The sequence below is a fragment of the Schistocerca serialis genome, chromosome 9, assembly GCF_023864345.2.
Source record: "Schistocerca serialis cubense isolate TAMUIC-IGC-003099 chromosome 9, iqSchSeri2.2, whole genome shotgun sequence".
Classification (NCBI taxonomy): domain Eukaryota; kingdom Metazoa; phylum Arthropoda; class Insecta; order Orthoptera; family Acrididae; genus Schistocerca; species Schistocerca serialis.
Window position 1 is genome coordinate 43,114,088 of NC_064646.1, and position 19,073 is coordinate 43,133,160.

Consider the following 19,073-nt stretch of genomic DNA (forward strand, 5'->3'; position numbering starts at 1 on the left):
ACTGAAAGTTTTTAATAAGTCTTACTATTAATACTATTAATATGTTTCAGTTTTCTATCATCAGAATAAGTACAACTTTTCACAAATGTGCCTCTACTTCTTGAATTCCCCTCGTATATCTGTAACCGTATGTAGATGATTTTGTAAATAAGCTTTACCTATAATGTACTTTTGAAGATATAACAAGGGATGGCTTTTCTGATGGTGCATATGCGTCAATATTGTGTTTCGGCATTAACATCTATTTATAAATAGCTGTTTAACCATGCGTAACGCCACGGTCCAAGCTAGTAACATATTTAATTCTACTAACCTCCTCAGACATCCCCCCCCCCCCCCACTGGTAAAAGCACAAATCGCACCCTGGGCCAACCGCTATCAAAACTGATATCTAACAGACATTAAAGTACGATAAGATGTGCTGGAATGACACTGACGAAATTATGTACATATGTTTAACAATAGGAAGAAGAACTCAAATAGGAAGAAAAACTCAAAGTAATCTCGTGTCTGCTATAAGCAAGCAGTCATAAGAGTTCACAAGTAAAAATTCACCCATTACACAGGCAAATATTAATGAAGAATGTCACTGCATAAATATCTGACTGCTTGCATTACGCATTTCTGCATTATCTCACTCTTATATTCTTTAGTCTTAATGAGGTAATCAGAAGCAAACCAAGTCATCGAATTTGCCTTGTTTATGCACAACATTGACTTTAGACAATTGAGATAATGGACAGCATACTTGGCGATACTACCATAGTGTTCAGTGTTAGGCTCCACAAATTTAAATTATATGTAAAGTAGGGGGAGACCAAGAGATGAATACACTAAGCAGATTCAGAAGGATGTAGGTTGCAGTAGGTACTGGGAGATGAAGAAGCTTGCACAGGATAGAGTAGCATGGAGAGCTGCATCAAACCAGTCTCAGGACTGAAGACCACAACAACAACATGTAAAGTTTTACTCCAGTGCTTGAGAAATAAACATCCCAGGTTGGGATGCATAAACCAAAACCAGAGGAGGGGATGGTCTGATGCAGAGGGGGGGGGGGGGAACCCACCCCCCTGCAAATCGCACACTGGGTTGGCCATAACAGAATTTCTTACACTACGCAAGGTGACGGAAATTTGCGCTCACTGCAGTTAACAAATGTCAGATTCTTTGATATAGTGCAGATGAAAGCTCATGAAATAAAAAAGACAGTGTCGATACCATTTTTATTTTTCATTCTTATTGATGATTTTTCAGCTCGCATATTCAATGAGCATATTTCTAATTCTTTTCACAATGGTACCGGAAAAACTGTATTTCGTACTAACTACTGATTTTCTCCCTTCTTATGACTGGCATATCTGTGATACGAACAACTTTGATGTTGGAACATGCGGCAGACCATGGGCGGAGCTTAGGATATGGATTGGTGTGGAGGCGGGTGATTGGGCGGGACTTGTGCACCGTCCGGGGCTGTCGCTAACATTGCGTTGGTCAGCAGCACCCCCAACTGGGCGCCCCACTCACAGGCGCCACCTCACGCCACGGTAGCAATGGACATCACAGTCCTAAAGTCACAAAACCTGCACATACATGCCGTGTGTCCTGTAGCTGGGAAAGTCTCGTGGTGACCTCCCAATTATCAAAAGATATCAGATTAACCTCCATTCAGATATTTGGGAAGGGCTTCCAAGGGGACATGACCGAGGGAAAAGATTGAATAACTTGAATAACGAACGAAGAGGCAAAATTCTATCTCTTGCAGCATGGAATGTCTGAAGGCTGAACGTGGTATTGTGACAGTCTGACAACATCGGCTGGACAAGGGCCTTTTTTCTTTACCTACTGCAAAGCACGAGGGTCTCTGGGGTGTGTACTGTAGGACCTTCGGTACACACACCATCAGATTATTTGACTTGTCGCTCTAACGAAGTAGGTGAGTGTCAGCAATATGTCTCGTGGTCTTATCGTAGCGTGTTTATCTTCTGCCGTTAGGTCAGACGATAGAAACGCCACTTGCACGCTTAGAGTAGCAGATTGACGGTGACCAACTTTAAACAGAACTTGATTAATTTCCACACACATTTATTAAAATAATAACCAGCATTAAAATTACTTAACTTGGTTCTGGATGCTATTTACAATTGACAATCTGAAGTTCCTTTGGTCTTGGTACATTAATCTTATTCTCACATATCTCTGATACTTGACAAAGTGCCTATACATTTCTCTTCATGGCTATGTACAGGAATATGGTAATCTTATTAGGCGCAGACTGAAACTTGACTATAGACTGGTACAGACAAATGCAGAATAAAGCAGACTAATACAGACTGACTAATCGGAGGTCTGTACACTCGTTATAATACCTCGCGCATTTAGGTATCACTGCGCGAGTCTGATCTGCAAGGAGAAAAGGTTCTACGTTAGCAGCAATCTCATTGGCTGCGTTACATATTAATACACGGATCAGCGGAAGCAGAATTTGGTCCGTCTCTAAGGCAGCGCCATCTCGTGGTGTGGAGACGGACGAGCGCTGCGCCTGCACTGTTGTGCTTGGCGGGGCGCGCTCTATTGGGAAAGTTGTGTACGCGCTGACTACACGGAACTATGTACACAACAGGGTCACTCCAAACGAAATGCACACTATTTTTGTAAAAATACAGTTTTCATTCGCATGTGTGAAAGTTTTACAGAGTGTAGATACATCCTTCCCGCTTGTTTTCAAACTTAGTTCAACCTGGCGCCATCACAGCATGTCTTCAAGATGGCTGCTACACTTGATGTTCGTCAGAAGCAATGTGCTGTCATAGAATTCCTGTGCTGTGAAAACGAGACAGTGGGAAACATCCACAAGAGGTTGAAAAAGGTGTATGGAGATGCTGCTGTGGATCGCAGTACAGTTAGTCGGTGGGCAAGCGGGTTACGTGATGAAAGCGGGCACGGCAATATTGAGGATTGTCCTCGCAGCGGCAGGCCTCGTAATGCACACACTCCACACAATGTGCAGAGAGTTAACGAATTGGTGACTGCTGACAGACGTACCACACTGAACGAATGGTCGTGCTACATTGGGATAGGGGAAGGAAGTGTTTGCGGAATACTAAAAGTGTTCGTGTTGGCGTTAAAAAATGTTTGCCACGTGGGATTAGCCGAGCGGTCTACAGCGTTGCAGACATGGACTGTGCGGCCGGTCCCTGCGGAGGTTCGAGTCCTCCATTGGGCATGGGTGTGCGTGTTTGTCCTTAGGATAATTTAGGTTAAGTAGTGTGTAAGCTTAGGGACTGATGAGCTTAGCAGTTAAGTCCCATTAGATTTAAAAAATAAAAAAATAAAAAAGTTTGTGCCAGGTGGGTTCCCAGGATGTTGACAGTGGCTCACAAAGAACAAAGTAAGAGCATATGGACTATCAGACCAATTGTGTGATTGGATTGAAGAGTTACTAGATAACAGAACGCAGCATGTCATTCTCAATGGAGAGAAGTCTTCCGAAGTAAGAGTGATTTCAGGTGTGCCACAGGGGAATGTCATAGGAGCGTTGCTATTCACAATATACATAAATGACCTTGTGGATGACATCGGAAGTTCACTGAGGCTTTTTGCGGATGATGCTGTGGTATATCTAGACGTTGTAACAATGGAAAATTGTACTGAAATGCAGGAGGATCTGCTGCGAATTGACGCATGGTGCAGGGAATGGCAATTGAATCTCAATGTAGACAAGTGTAATGTGCTGCGAATACATAGAAAGATAGATCCCTTATCATTTAGCTACAAAATAGCAGGTCAGCAACTGGAAGCAGTTAATTCCATAAATTATCTGGGAGTTCGCATTTGGAGTGATTTAAAATGGAATGATCATATAAAGTTGACCGTCGGTAAAGCAGATGCCAGGCTGAGATTCATTGGAAGAATCCCAAGCAAATGCAATCCGAAAACAAAGGAAGTAGGTTACAGTACGCTTGTTCGCCCACTGCTTGAATACTGCTCAGCAGTGTGGGATCCGTACCAGATACGATTGATAGAAGAGATAGAGAAGATCCAACGGAGAGCAACGCGCTTCGTTACAGGATCATTTAGTAATCGCGAAAGCGTTACGGAGATGATAGACAAACTCCAGTGGAAGACTCTGCAAGAGAGACGCTCAGTAGCTCGGTACGGGCTTTTGTTAAAGTTTCGAGAACATACCTTCACCGAGAAGTCAAGCAGTATATTGCTCCCTCCTACGTATAACTCACGAAGAGACCATGAGGATAAAATCAGAGAGATTAGAGCCCACACAGAGGCATACCGACAATCCTTCTTTCCATTAACAATACGCGACTGGAATAGAAGGGAGAACGGACAGAGGTACTCAAGGTACCCTCCGCCACACAACGTCAGGTGGCTTGCGGATTATGGATGTAGATGTAGATGATAACTTCCTGTTGGGTCACATCACGGTGAGACAGAGATTCCGAAATCAGATACTTGATTCTAAGGCGCACCCAGGAGCAGATACAGATTCACATTACAGTTTAATAATGATGAAGAGTAGGCTGAAGTTTGAGAAAAAATGGTCCGGTAGGATCACCAAGGAAAAAAATTGGATACTGAAGTTCTGGGGGATTATGAGGTGCATAGGAAGTTCTATGACGCTGTAGACACAGCAGTAATGGATACCGCAGTTGGTAGTTCAGTTAAAGGGGAATGGACATATCTAAAAATGGAAATTCCAACTCTATAGTCAACTCTCGAGTCAAACAGAGCTACAAGAAAGGTACCGCAGAAACCATGAATAACAGAAGCAATTCTTCAGTTGGTCGATGAAATAAAGAAGTACAAATATTCTCAGTGAATAACGGCAATGTAAACCTCTAAGGAATGAAATAAATAGCAAATACAGTGAAACCAAGGCGAAAAGACTACAGGAAAAATGTAAAGAAATCGTAGAAAATGGTCGTCGGAAGAGCTGATTTTTACAAAAGCCAAAACAACATTCAGTGAAATGAAAAGCAAAATCGTCACACTGTCGCTGCTAGAGGAAATACACTGCAAAATGTATGGGAGAAAGCGGATAGGTGGCAAGAGTACACCGAAATCCTCTACAAGGGGAAGGAACTGTCTAATGAAGCATCTGCAGAAAAAAATTGGAGTCCATATGAAAGACAGAGGGGACACCTTATTTGGGTGAGTGTTTAACAGACCTTTGAAACAGTTGAGATCAAATAAGGCGGAAGGTGTCGATAACACTCCTTCGAATTTTCTAAAATCGTTGGAGAATTTGCAACGAAACGACTCTTCATTGGTTTGTATGTCTAGAGATATATCATCAGGCGTTAAGCAGAATATCATCCACACAATACCGAAGACAGCAGGGGCAGATAACAGCGAGAACTATCGCAGAATCAGCTTACCGGCTCACGCATCCGAGGCGCTGACAACACTAGCACACAGAAGATGCAAAAGCGAACTGAAGATCTGTTAGACGACGATCAGGTTGGCTTTAGGAAAGGTAATGGCACCAGAGAGGCACTCCTGAAGTTGTGCTTGGTAATGGAAGCAAGACTGAAGTAATAAAAAAAAAATACACCAAGAACGAAATTCTCGGATTAGAGGGCTGCAGTCTTTCGCCCGTCCTGTTCAATACTCAAATCTAATAACCAATTAAGGGGATAAAAGAAATATTCGGGAGAGGGATGAAAACTCTGGATAAAAAGATATCAACTGTATGAGGGTCTGCCTACTCAAGAATAATTCCTCCGAATTTTTTATGTGGAAACTCTTAAGGCTTTTTAAATAAAGCAAACGCTATTAACATTCTACATCTTTATTCTTCATGTCTACATACACTGGTGTCCAAAAGTAAAGCAACAAACGGAAATTTTTGCTATGTTGCGCTTATTTTGTCACCAAAACAGTATACACAGGTGATAGTAAAGTAGAAACGATGTAAAGTATACAGAACGTAAACAACAGCAAAGTGCATAGCTGTAGACAAAAATGTTCTTCGTTTTTTCCAAGTTAACAGATTTGCACATACATTCTGAAAACTGGTTAATGTGCTCAGTATGGGGTGCTACCATATCTGGCAGCAATACAGGCATGACAACAACGGGGCATGCTGTGAATGGTGTAATCAATTTCATGCTACATCTACATCTACATGATTACTCTGCAATTCACATTGAAGTGCTTGGCAGAGGGTTCATCGAACTCCAATCATACTATCTCTCTACCACTCCACTCCCGAACAGCGCGCGGGAAAAACGAACACCTAAACCTTTCTGTTCGAGCTCTGATTTCTCTTATTTTATTTTGATGATCATTCCTACCTATGTAGGTTGGGCTCAACAAAATATTTTCGCATTTGGAAGAGAAAGTTGGTGACTGAAATTTCGTAAATAGATGTCGCCGCGACCAAAAACGTCTTTGCTGTAATGACTTCCATCCCAACTCGCGTATCATATCTGCTACTCTCTCTCCCCTATTACGTGATAATACAAAACAAGCTGCCCTTTATTGCACCCTTTCGATGTCCTCCGTCAATCCCACCTGGTAAGGATCCCACACCACGCAGCAATATTCTAACAGAGGACGAACGAGTGTAGTGTAAGCTGTCTCTTTAGTAGACTGGTTGCATCTTCCAAGTGTCCTGCCCATGAAACGCAACCTTTGGCTCGCCTTCCCCACAATATTATCTATGTGGTCTTTCCAACTGAAGTTGTTCGTAATGCTGAGGCAGTAACGCCCATTCTTCCTGTGGAGCCGCTCGTAAGTCTTGGAGAGTGGTTGGTGGATGCTGAAGTGATGCAGCCCGTGTCCCTATTGCATCCCAGACATGCTCTAAGGAATTCAAATCGGGAGAGCGAGCGGGCCACACCATGTGTGCAGTATCTCCCATTTCCAAGAAAACGTCAACCACCTGTATTCTATGAAGTTGAGCATTACTGTCCACCAGAACGATGTCTGGGCCCACAGCACCTCGCAAAAACCGTGCATGAGGTCGCAAGGTCTCGTCACAGCAGTTAAGCCTTGCATGTTCACCCGTACAATTTCTTGAAGAGGTGTTCATGCGGTTGACGTAATCCCTGCCCACACCTCCCGAAATCGAGTTCCTCGTCCCCTACAGATGCGAACCCGCCGGGGAATCGCTATCCAGACCACATCGGGACGCATCTGTTAAAAGACCATCGGCCCACTGTCGACTGTTCAGGTGCCATGTTGACGACTCCGCACCAGATAGTTCCCCTTTGAGAAGACGCATCAGAGGCACACACACAGCAGGTCTCCGACAGTAAAGGCCACTCTGTCGAAGCATTGTCTACACCGTTTGCCTCAATACAACACGTCCAGGGGATGCTGCGAGGTCAGATGCCAGTTGCAGTGCAGTACTAAGGCGATACCGTCGTGCCCCTACAACCCAATCCGGGCGAGGCGTGCGCTGCAGGAATCGCGGCAGCGCTGTGGCAGTGCCAAAGGCGGCGGCAGGTGTTGCCATCTGGCAAACACCACTAGCGGCAAGTTGCAGCACCACATCCAGAAGGGTGCGGGTTCGAGTCTGGTCCTGTCCTGGGAGCAGCAGCAGCCGAGGGCCACGGGTGACGAGTGCAACTACCTTCATCCCATGGTCGGACAGAGCAGGCCAAATGGGGTGGAGGGTGGCAGGGACCAGGGGCTGTAACAGTCTCCGGAATCGCGGGCAGCTATGCGGCGCAAGACGTGACACCTCAGTGAACAGTGACCGAGCAGAGCGCGGCTGCCTTCCAGCTGAGCGGCCTTGGTGACAGAGCAGTGGTGTCAGCATACCAGGAGTTGCTGAGCCGTTTGGACTCGCGGGACAATGCTGTGGGCGGCACGCCGACACTGCGCTGCACCCATCGTAGTACCGCGAATTATGTGAATAGAGCAATGCTACAGAATACTGCTGTATCTTTCTGCACAGCCCCTCGACGCAATTGAACTTGCTCAGCCTCCTGACAAGAAGAGGCGCAGTGGGCCCCAGCTTCAGCTCGGCCATCTGGCTTCCCGGGTTCAACCATCGATGCCCCACAACATAATGTCTGAAGTAGTGCTGGAGGTAATCCTGCAGGGCTGTCCATAAATCCGTAAGATTACGAGTGGTTGGAGACCTCTTCAAAACAGCATGTTGCAAAGCATCCTAGATATGCTCAATAATGTTCATGTCTGCAGAGTTTGGAGGACAGAAGTGTTTTCCTGCAGCCACTCTGTAGCAATTCTGGTAGTGTGGGGTGTTGCACTGTGCTGCCACAATTGTCCCAGTTCGTCAGAATGCACAATGGACACGAATGGATGCAGGTGATCAGACAGGATGCTTACGTATGTGTCACCTGTCAGAGTCGTATCTAGACGTATCAGGCGCCCCATATCACTCGAACTGCACACGTCCCACACCATTACAGACCCTCCACCAGCTTGAACAGTTCCCTTCTGACATGCAGAGTCCACAGATTCATGAGGTTGTCTCCATACCCATTCAAGTCCACCCAGTCGATACAATTTGAAACAAGACTCGTCCGACCAGGCAACATGTTACCAATCATCAACAGTCCAATGTCGGTACTGACAGGCCTAGGCGAGGCGTAAAGCTTTGTGTCATGCAGTCATCAAGGGTACATGGGTGGGCCTTCGGCTCCGAAAGCCCATATTGATGATGTTTCATTGAATGGTTTCCTTGCTGGCACTTGCTGATGGCCCGGCATTGAAATCTGCACCAATTTGTGGAAGGGTTGCACTTCTGTCATGTTGAACGATTCTCTTCAGTCGTCATTGGTCCTGCTTTCACAGGATCTATTTCTGGGTGCAGTGATGTCAGAGATTTGATGTTTTACCAGATTCCTGATATTCACAATACACTCATGAAATGATCGTACTGGAAAATCCCCACTTCATTGCTACCTCAGAGGTGCTGTGTCTCATCGCTCGTGCACGAGCTTTAACACTACGTTCAGTCTCACTTAAATCTTGATAAGCTGCAATTTTAGCATCAATAACCAATCCAACAACTGCATCAGACACTTGTTGTCTTATATAGGCGTTGCCGACTGCAGCGCCGTATTCTGCCCGTTTACATATCTCTGTATTTGAATACACACGCCTATACCAGTTTCTCTGGCGTTTCAATGGAGATTTTTAAGAGATGCCAGAAGAGAGTGCAGTGAGAGCCGCTGTTGAGGTAGTTCGATGAAACCGATAATACCTGTATTTTTGTGAATGTCTTTCACAAGTATGTTATGGACACTGAAAAAAACATAGCTGATGTCTGTTGCTCTTATGAACTCCGATTGCGAACTCCTGAATGAGCCTGCAGCCAGTTTAATTGACAATGTTACTGATGAAACTGAAAAGTTGGATTTTTGACGTCACTTGAATGGTGGCTCAGAATTTAAATCTTTTTTCCTTTATTTAATCTTTTTTTCGTTTTTGACTTTGACTTCAGAAAATGGGACAAGTGCTTTGAAGTAAGACAGCCTAACGATGATAAAGCCAGTAGAGATGCCACACGAGCTTTGATTGGGGAGGGGGGAATGGGAAGTAAATCAGTCAACTTCTTTACAAACAAACCATCACAGTATCGACCTGAAGAGATTTAGGGAAAGCGGCTGGTGTGGCTGAGCGGTTCTAGGCGCTACAGTCCGGAACCGCACGATCACTACGGTCGCAGGTTCGAATCCTGCCTCGGGCATGGATGTGTGTGATGTCCTTAGGTTGGTTAGGTTTAAGTAGTTCTAAGTTCTAGGAGACTGATGACCTCAGATGTTAAATCCCATAGTGCTCAAAGCCATTTTGATTTGGGGAAACCACAAAACACTGGAGGGCCAGATGAAGACCCAACCCACCGTCCTCCCAGTGCAGACTAGTCCAGAGTGGGGTGGAGTGGTGGCGTGGAGCGGCGGCGCTCACCTGCTGGTCGATCAGCTGCGTGGCCTGCAGGAAGTGGTGGGGGAAGCCGGCCGGCGGGCGGCCCGTGGCGCGCGCCTGCTGTCCCAGCAGCGAGCCGGCCAGGGCGTCCAGCGTGCAGGCGCGCAGCTCCTTCAGCATCTGCAGCTGCTGCTCTGCAGGGGGCACCACCTGCTGCAGGGCTGCCACCAGCCGGTCCGCCACCCGGCGCAGCCAGCCGCTCTGTGACTGCACCCACTGCGGCGTCAGCGTCTGCTCCACCAGTCTGCGTACACATCCAGTCAGTAAGTCACCACATCACTGGAAAGAATTAATAAATCTCTAAAAGGCATTCAGCCAGTAATCGTTCGTTTCCCCAACATTACCTAGCTGCCAGTAATGTGTGACGTAGCCATAATTTTCTGCTGTGTTACTGTGTTGCACTTTCTGTTATACTGTTATCTTTCCTTATAAGAGGTCCTGGACTGAGGAATTTATTGGTAGCACTATGTAAGAGGTCCAGGACTAAGGAATTTATTGCTAGCACACTCGAGCAGATATAATTTCAATGGATCGCTCACGCGCTGCCTGTGATATGTAAGCTATAAGAGAATCTCAGACCATAGAGCAGTGTCGGCTGCAGTAGGAGTAAGTAGTAGCTAAAGTGCGCGTCATTTACGACGGCTGCCGAGTTTAGGTTCGTTCTGCGCATCTGACGTCACAAAACACAGTCAGCCAATGGACAGAGAATGACGTTGCCAGAGCTCGACTGCAGTGCAGAGCACGGACGCGTGTTTTCAGTTTTAGAAACGTTCAGTCATAAATAAAGTAATTGAACAAAAGCAATGTCTTGATAACAGACTTTGTTTTTTGAAAGTTTGGAAAAACCATTATTTATACCAATTGCTTCATTTTCTATTAATTAATTAAACCAAACAAGCAATAAGCCTCCTAATTCAGGCGATAGCAAAGAAAGGTGTTTGTATCATTCTCACTTACCACTTTTTCGCAATAACGAACAGCAGTAATTGTTTATTTCCTATTGTACTTCGACGAAACGTGAGTAATTCATAGTCATACCAACAGTGTTTGTCGGTATTTTGCGTCATATGTTAAAGTCCTCTGGGAGATCTGTTGAATAACGAGCTGCGCTAGCGTAATGGTTAAAGTGTATGGTTGCTAAGCGAAGTGATCAGTGTTCAAACGTTGTTCGGTGTTTAATATTTTCTTTATTTAAAAACAATATCGAAGTGTCTTACTTTATGAATTTTATTCGTTTGAATGTAATTTTTTGAAACTTCTAGTTGCAACTAAAATCGACCATATGCAAAGTATATGCTATGGATTTTTACCTCTGCAAACTCTTCAAAATTTCGTGCAATGGTTTACTACATCTAATGCTGCTCAATAACTGCGTTGAACATTGAAACAAAATTAAGTCATTTATGGGGGGATGGTATCAGTAAGAAGATGTGTAAAAATCAAATTTTTGGGCCAAATAGTTTTTGTGAAATCGAATGATAAAGTGTGTCAAAGCAGTCGAAACACCATGTGTCTGCACAGGCGAGCAGTGCAGTGATGACAAAATCGCGCACAGCGCGGAATGCGGGGAGTACGTCTCTGTAGCAGCGAAAGGGTTAATGCGGCCGTGGTGGCTTTACTTCATAAACTGCGCGTTCCCCCCTAAACGTAAGTTTGCGAACTATACTATACTATGGCGCCGTTTCTCTTGGCGCGCACAACTGGCAACGCAGCAGTCTCCCGCGTCTGGGCGGGCATGCGCGAACCGCCAAGATAAAAGAATTGAACTATAGCAGTCGTGTGTATGGAGTTGGCTGGGCCGATCGTGGGGAGCGATGGCGGAGCATGAGCGAAGTAATATAAGGTAAAAGCAGCCGCGCGCATATGTAGTTTGTTACAACAAAATTTGTACTATTGTTATATCAAGTCCCATGTAAATGTTTCAAAAAAATCTTTTAATAATAATCTTTTTTATAAAACTAACTTTTTGACAATCATTCCTCTGAATTTAAAGACTTTACTAATTTCTGCAATCGATAGTCATCCCGTAAAGAAAAATCAGTTGTTTCATTTTATAGATGACAAGTCTAGCGGCCAGCATTGCACTGGGCTGCGCCAGAAAAATTTCTTATAGGAGCAGATATATACGCGTTATCCGGCGACTTCATTGAGGTAAGAATTTTCAATTTATTCAGAATGATCTTTCAGGGCCATGACGCAGCACTGCTGACGTCCAAATTTATCAGTTTAGATTCACAGTCAGTTAATTATTGAAAGGTTATATATGAGTCACATTTTTTATTCGGAGGTTAGTCACGGAATAACAAACGGTTGGGAGGTTACACTGAATGTGAATGATATAAATATTTTAACTGTTGGGAGGTTACATCCTTTTGACAGTTGTGCCATGTTTATTAAACATGTCAATGCATTAGCTGACTTCAGTTTCGATTATAAACAACTTTGAAGTGTTTTGTGGCTCTGTGCGCCACTTCTGTTTTTTAACACACAGCAAATATTTGCTGCCGCAGGCAAAACGCCAGCCAGGTAGCTGCTGTGCCATCTAGACTCAGCCGCTTCAGCCTGTGGGCTTACGCAACCGCCTGGGGCAGACCGTCTGGAGGGACAATTGTGTCCTCACATAAATAAAAGGGTGGTGAGAAACAGTCTCAAAAGCTTGTCAGTGGCAGGTTGTGTTCACAAATAATTTTTAAGAAAAATATTCAATACACTCCACTGTTTCTGAGTTAATTACCACCGAAGTCACCCGTTCACGTCATTGTGCATTCAGATTCAAGCGACACACCAGATAAAATTAGTGTCATCAGTTGTTCTCGTAGCACAGATGATAGCGCACAAGACTCCTCCGCCTTTGGCCTGGGTTCGAACCGTACTACCGTTCCGTATCACTCCATTGTTTGGTTTTAGGAGATCAAACAAAGAACATGTTTGACGACACCATCTCTGACGGGCCGCTTGAATTTGCACATGCGTTGGCCTGACTTTTTGGATTCTCTAAAGAAACAGTGACAGGGTGTTTGCTGATATTTGGAGAAGCGAAGTAAGTGAACAGCTAGTGCTAGCTAGTGAGTCCTTAAAATATACGTTTTAAAGCAGACTAAGCAGCTACTATGCAAGCTATAAAATATAACATTACAGAAAATTAACGTAAATTTTTATTATTTAATTCAAAGCTAAGCCCAGTTAGTTTATCCGGGTCTTTAGTTCTGTGCTAAGTAAAGCCAGGTTCCCACATGCACCATTCGACTGGTGTCACCGAAGCTGTGCAAGCGAACACCAAAATTCTTGTGTGCTACACAAGTGGTGCCACTTTTAGCGGTGCCACAACAGTTAAAGACACTCCGACTTTGTGATGCCACTCTCCTTAGCCCCGTAAAGATCACTGTTAGAAGCAAGCAGCTGCCATATTCATTTCAAAACTTCTGAAGTTATTGTCGTTTATGGTTTTTTACACATTTATGTCCCTGTGTTACGAAAATATGGAGTCCAGAGATACAAGACCTGTCCAAAGTGGGTGTCGTTTTAAATATCGTTCGTTGTGCTACAGTGGCAGGAAATGCTAGTTCGACGTATAAAAAGTTCTTGCCCATATAATAGTTAATCTGTGTGGAGAATGTATATGATGTTCTTAAATATGACACATGGATATAATTTTTTTGTGAGTAAGCTAGTATCAGTGAGTGATTAGTGAAAGGTGACTTGTAGCTGCAAAGTAGCTTACTTATGTCTCCAAATGATGAAAATTAATACAGTACTGTCAGCATATTCAGATTGCATTGGATTCTTAAATGCTCTTAAACACTTGGCCAGTCGATGTCAGAAACTAAGTAACATGGTTTCTGGTAGCAGTATAATTTCGGACTGAGTGTGGCTCTTAATAAAAGAAATCAACTATAAGGCACGAAGCATAGATCCAAATTTCGATGTAGAATAACTTTAATGTTTCATCATACTTAACTCATGTGCGGTGCAAGAATGAAATTATTATCTTCCAAGACATAGAAAATAGCATCAAAACATCACACAACTACACTGAAAGTGTAGTTTTGAGGACGTGGAACAAACATTGCAGAGATGACAAATTATTGCCGAATGTCAAACATCAAAGTGTCACCTGTAGTTTGACTCAAGCAAGCATCTTCAGTGTATCAGATTTTTTAATACAGCTCGATGCGCAGATCAGGAGTTACTCGAAATTTGCTTTCGTTATCCGAAAGTGGTTCAAGAACGGATTTTCGTTTACTATTGTTGCTTGGGTCATACGTCCCTTTGTTATTTCTGTCCAAAATACAGTTCCAAATCCAAAAGTTATGATTTCTCTCCTTCGTATTGGATTCTAGGCTCAACTTTACTCCCATAACCTGAATAACAATACCAGGGTCTGTTCGGATGGTCTGAGTAGACGCCATATTGAAAGCCGTGCAAATAGAATTTTGACACGAGTGCGTGGAAACAGCAGTACACGGCGCCAGTCCCGTATCAGCCATCACGTGAAGCTGTGTCGTCAGTTTAGTTGCACTTTGAAACCGTCCCCTAGCGGCACGTGAAAACGCACGGGGACGAGAAGCTTGTAATATCACAGAGTGGAATTCTACGTTCCACAACGCTGCGAAGCGTGAAATAAAACATCTGGTACGTCAGATTCTTGGCTTGTGGACACGAACGTATGCCAACGAGATGCGACATTGTTTTGACGTCACAAGCAAAACTTAGGAGTCGCCATATTCTATGACATTAAACGTCTTGTCTCGTGGGTTTTCTTTATCATTCGAATAGAGTACGTGCTGTGAATATAAGTTGTTTCAAAGCATCAGCAAATTGAGGATTTCTCGAAAATGTTACAATATGCTATTTAAAAAATGAGAGGAAACTATATATCGTAGGTAAACACTTCCTGTAGTTGTTTTGAATGTTATAACTTCTGTTCTATTGAATCATATTGTTGAATGCTACTGCACAATGATGGTCTATCGAAAGCGCGTCTTTCTACTGCAGTTTTTGTATTAAATATCAAATAATGACATCTGTAGATACAGTCTTTACACATTGTGAACGACATACGGAGGGAGGGGCTGCCATTTCGAAGCTGTAGTGCAGTCGATAGGGTCGGGCGCTGTGAACTAGGGGTACAAAGACAGCTTCTTAACGATCACCTATTTCCAATTTTTTTTCCATCTTCTCGCTGTAAAAAGTTCTAGATCTTTATCATTAATTTAATAGATAATGGATTATTATCTGCAAAAGTCGACCTAATTTATTATAAATAATGTATTTGTTGCAATTCCTATTTCAAAGGCTAAAGACTGGAAATTTTCCACAGTGGCCAGAAATCTTGACACTGCGTCAGAAAGTAAACACGAATTACACACTGGAAGTTACAAAATTTTCTGCAAAATGTATATACCTACCTCTCGGTTTTATAGACTACCTCATAATTGTACTTTGCCGGTAAATATAAAGCGGTTATGAACAGTCTCGAAAGAAATCTCGTCTTGCACTCAAACGAAATTACGAAACGAATCTCGATCATGAAATCTATGTGATGAAGTACGATACTTGATAGTGGTGGTAGTTAATGCAAGATCGAGAATACCGATATTATGCATGCGCAAATGTACATTAGACACCGTATTATAACTATACTCAATTTAAAACCGAAAATGAGATGACGAGTCAGCTGAGTTAGTGAAATACCAGTGCTGTTTTTCTGGGGGAACGCTGGGGGATGCGTACCCCTAAACTTTTTCGTCGACAAAGTAATTTTTTTACGATGTTGAGAACTTGGAAGAGTGCTAAGGACGTAAATTTTTTCTTTCATTTTTTCGTGTTGGTAATTGCAATACGAACGATACCAGTGCAGTTTTTGGTGGGAAAATCGATGTCATTGACTGTTTCAAGCATTTCGAAGCTGCGGCAACCGTTCTCTACAACTGAATCGTTGGCAGCCAGTTCGACAAGCACGTAGTGCCTTCGCCCGCTAATAGTGGGCGCTGGTAGTGCTAAACGGATGTGCGTACGTTCAAATCGCATGCTTCATTTGAGGTGATGTAAACTGAAGTGTTCGATACCACTTTGTCTTGTATGTTTGTGTGTTTCTCGGTATCGCCTTCTTCATTTGAGCTGTAAAGTCAACTGAAGAGTCCGATGGTGGTATCCCATGCTTCAGTTATAACTAATTTTCGCTGCATTATATCCCATGTCGGAGTACCAGCAAACTTTTTTTTTAGAAAAAAAAGCACTGCTTGTACTAGTATGTATCTCAGATCTATGAACAGCATTATGTGGTGTTCCTGTACCAGGAATTCACTGTTCGAGCCGTCAACGAATCGAGAGTCTTCTTCGTGATTTTCTCCCATCTTCTTCGACAATCGCTGACAGAGGTAAAGCTGCTGTTTTACGCGCGGCCATTTTCGTACAGAAACTGTGTGGTTTGTCTGCGCGGCAGACAGAGCGCGCAGCTATCGCCGGAGAGCGCCGAGATCGCAAATCACGTTGAGCAGCGCGTCACGTTCCGTGAGACGTGGGCAGGCCGTTCCGTAGCCCGCAGCAGCCGCGATCACAAACACGTCCCGTGTGAGGAGGACGGCTCCAGGGTCTCAGGGACAGGGCAGGCGCGTGTAGGGTCCAGTCGCGCGTCAACCGAGGCTCGAAGGGCGCACCGTAGGCCGACGGGGGCGGCCTAGATGGCGGAACGGCAACATACCGACGGCGGAGGCGTGGAAGGCCTTCGAGTGATAGCAATGAGGTCAACACACTGGACGGTGTAACGAGGCCCAATCTACAAGCTAAGGAGCGCCACTATCCCGCAACTGTCAACATACAGAAGTGTAGATGAGCTGGTACTTGCGTTACGCACCTCAGTGTGTGTAGACTGGTGGAAACGGGACCAAGCAGGAAGCGTCAGTTACAGGACGAACCGCGGCAGTTTGAGCATAGATGGAGGAAAAAATATTTTTTGTAGAATCGCTGACAAACATCACTTGCCTTACTTGCGAAAGTGTTGTACGTCTCGCAAAGGCATACAAATTAATGATACACTACGAAAGTCTACGTTCTACATTTTCTGAACTGCCAGAAGTAGCACTTGCGCCGGCCGCTGTGGTCGAGCGGTTCTAGGCCCTTCAGTGCGGGACTGCGCTGCTGCTACGGTCGCAGGTTCGAATCCTGCCTCGGGCATGGACGTGTGTGATGTCCTTAGGTTAGTTAGGTTTAAGTAGTTCTAAGTCTAGGGGACTAATGACCTCAGATGTTAAGTCCCATAGTGCTCAGAGCCATTTGAACCATTAGAGTAGCACTTGCGCTGTGTCAAGTTGAAAAAGCACAAATGTTTTCGGTGGCACCTTTACTTATTGAATTAGCATCTCAAAGTAAGTTTAATATCCAAGAAATGTGAAAAATAAGGCATGTAAGTTTTCTGAGTTAGTTAGTTAGTTAGTTACTGACTTAGTTATATGTTCCATAAATGATCTGAACGATTCTTTTATCGAAATGATGTAGAAGAAGTCAGTTTACAGGGTATGTATACACGATTAGTGTTAACATTAATCAACACATTATTATTTTTAGTCCCACTCATGTTACTACACAATCTTTGTTTTAACTGCCAGCCAGTTTTTAAGTTGAAATTCGTCAACGGAACACAAGGGCTTGACCAGGACAAATTATTTTATTTTAAGTTTAAAACTTGCGTCACTACCTGTCAGAAATTTTGTGCTATTGGGCAAATGACGAAAAATTTTTGTTACTGCACACTGAAGTCCTTTGTGAGCCACTGAAAGCTTTAACAATGAGTAACAAAGGCCATTCTTCCCTCTAGTGCTGTAGTCATGCCCATTACTGTTTCTTCTCAAATCGTCATGGATTATTTATGGTGAATTTCATTGGCGAATATACGTCCTGTGACGGCGCAGTTGCCGCGCGGGATTAGCCGAGCGGTCTCAGGCGCCGCAGTCATGGACTGTGCGGCTGGTCCCGGCGGAGGTTCGAGTTCTCCCTCGGGCATGGGTGTGTGTGTTTGTCCTTGGGATAATTTAGGTTAAGTAGTGTGTAAGCTTAGGGACTGATGACCTTAGCAGTTAAGTCCCATAAGATTTCACACACATTTGAACATTTTGAATGGCGCAGTACGATGATTTCACGAGTGTACCGTAACATCAGGAAGGCTGCAAAACATCAAATCTCCGACATCGCTGCGGCCGGAAAAAGATCCTGCAAAAATGGGACCAACGACGACCGAAGAAGATCGTTCAACGTGACAGAAGTGCAACCCTTCCGCAAACTGCGGCAGATTTCAATGCCGAGCCGTCAACAAGTGTCAGCGTGCGAACCAAGGAGCGGAAGACCCACTCGTACACCCTTGATGACTGCACGACGCAAAGCTTTATGCCTCGCCTGGGCCCGTCAACACCGACATTCTACTGTTGATGACTGGAAACACGTTGTGTCGTCGGTCGAGTCTCGTTTCAAATTGTATCGAGCGGATGGACGTGTACGGCTATGGAGACAACCTCATGAATCCATGGACCTGCATGTCAACAGAGGACTATTCAAGCGGGTGGACGCTGTGTAATGGTGTGGGGCGTGTGCAGTTGGAGTGATATGGAAGCACTGATACCTCTAGATACGACTCTGACGGGTGACTCGTATGTAAGCATCCTGTCTGATCACCTGCATCCATGCATGTCCATTGTGCATTCTGACGGACTTGGGCAATTCCAGCAGTACAATCCGACACCCCACACGTCCAGAATTGCTACACAGTAGCTCCAGTAACACTCTTCTGAGTTTAAACATTTGCGCTGGCCACTAAACTCCCCAGACATGAACATTATTGAGCATGTGTGAGATGCCTTGCAACGTGCTGTTAAGAAGAGGTCTCCACCCCCTCGTATTCTCGCCGATTTATGGACAGCCCTGCAGGATCCTTGGTGTCAGTTCCCTACAGCACTACTTCAGACATTAGACGATTCCATGCCACGTCGTGTTGCGGCACTTCTGCGCGGTCACGGAGGCCCTACACGGTATTAGCAGCTGCACCAGTTTCTTTGGCTCTTCAGGGTATTTTCTTTCGCTTATCCTTCCAAAATAAATTTTAGAGGATCTCGTTTTTAGTTTCGTGGCTGATAAAATTAGGATTCACCTAACAATTCAGATAG

At 44.3% G+C, this 19,073-nt stretch overlaps 1 protein-coding gene across 1 annotated transcript in view; it reads right to left on the reverse strand.

Moving 5' to 3' along the window:
- The window catches only part of LOC126418819 (cytochrome P450 4C1-like), a 162,199-nt gene that overhangs the window by 90,913 nt on the left and 52,213 nt on the right, over positions 1–19,073 (reverse strand). Inside the window, exon 3 of the mRNA XM_050085763.1 lies at positions 9,901–10,162. Within this exon, the coding sequence (XP_049941720.1) occupies positions 9,901–10,162 (262 nt within the window). The remainder of the gene's footprint in view (positions 1–9,900; positions 10,163–19,073) is intronic.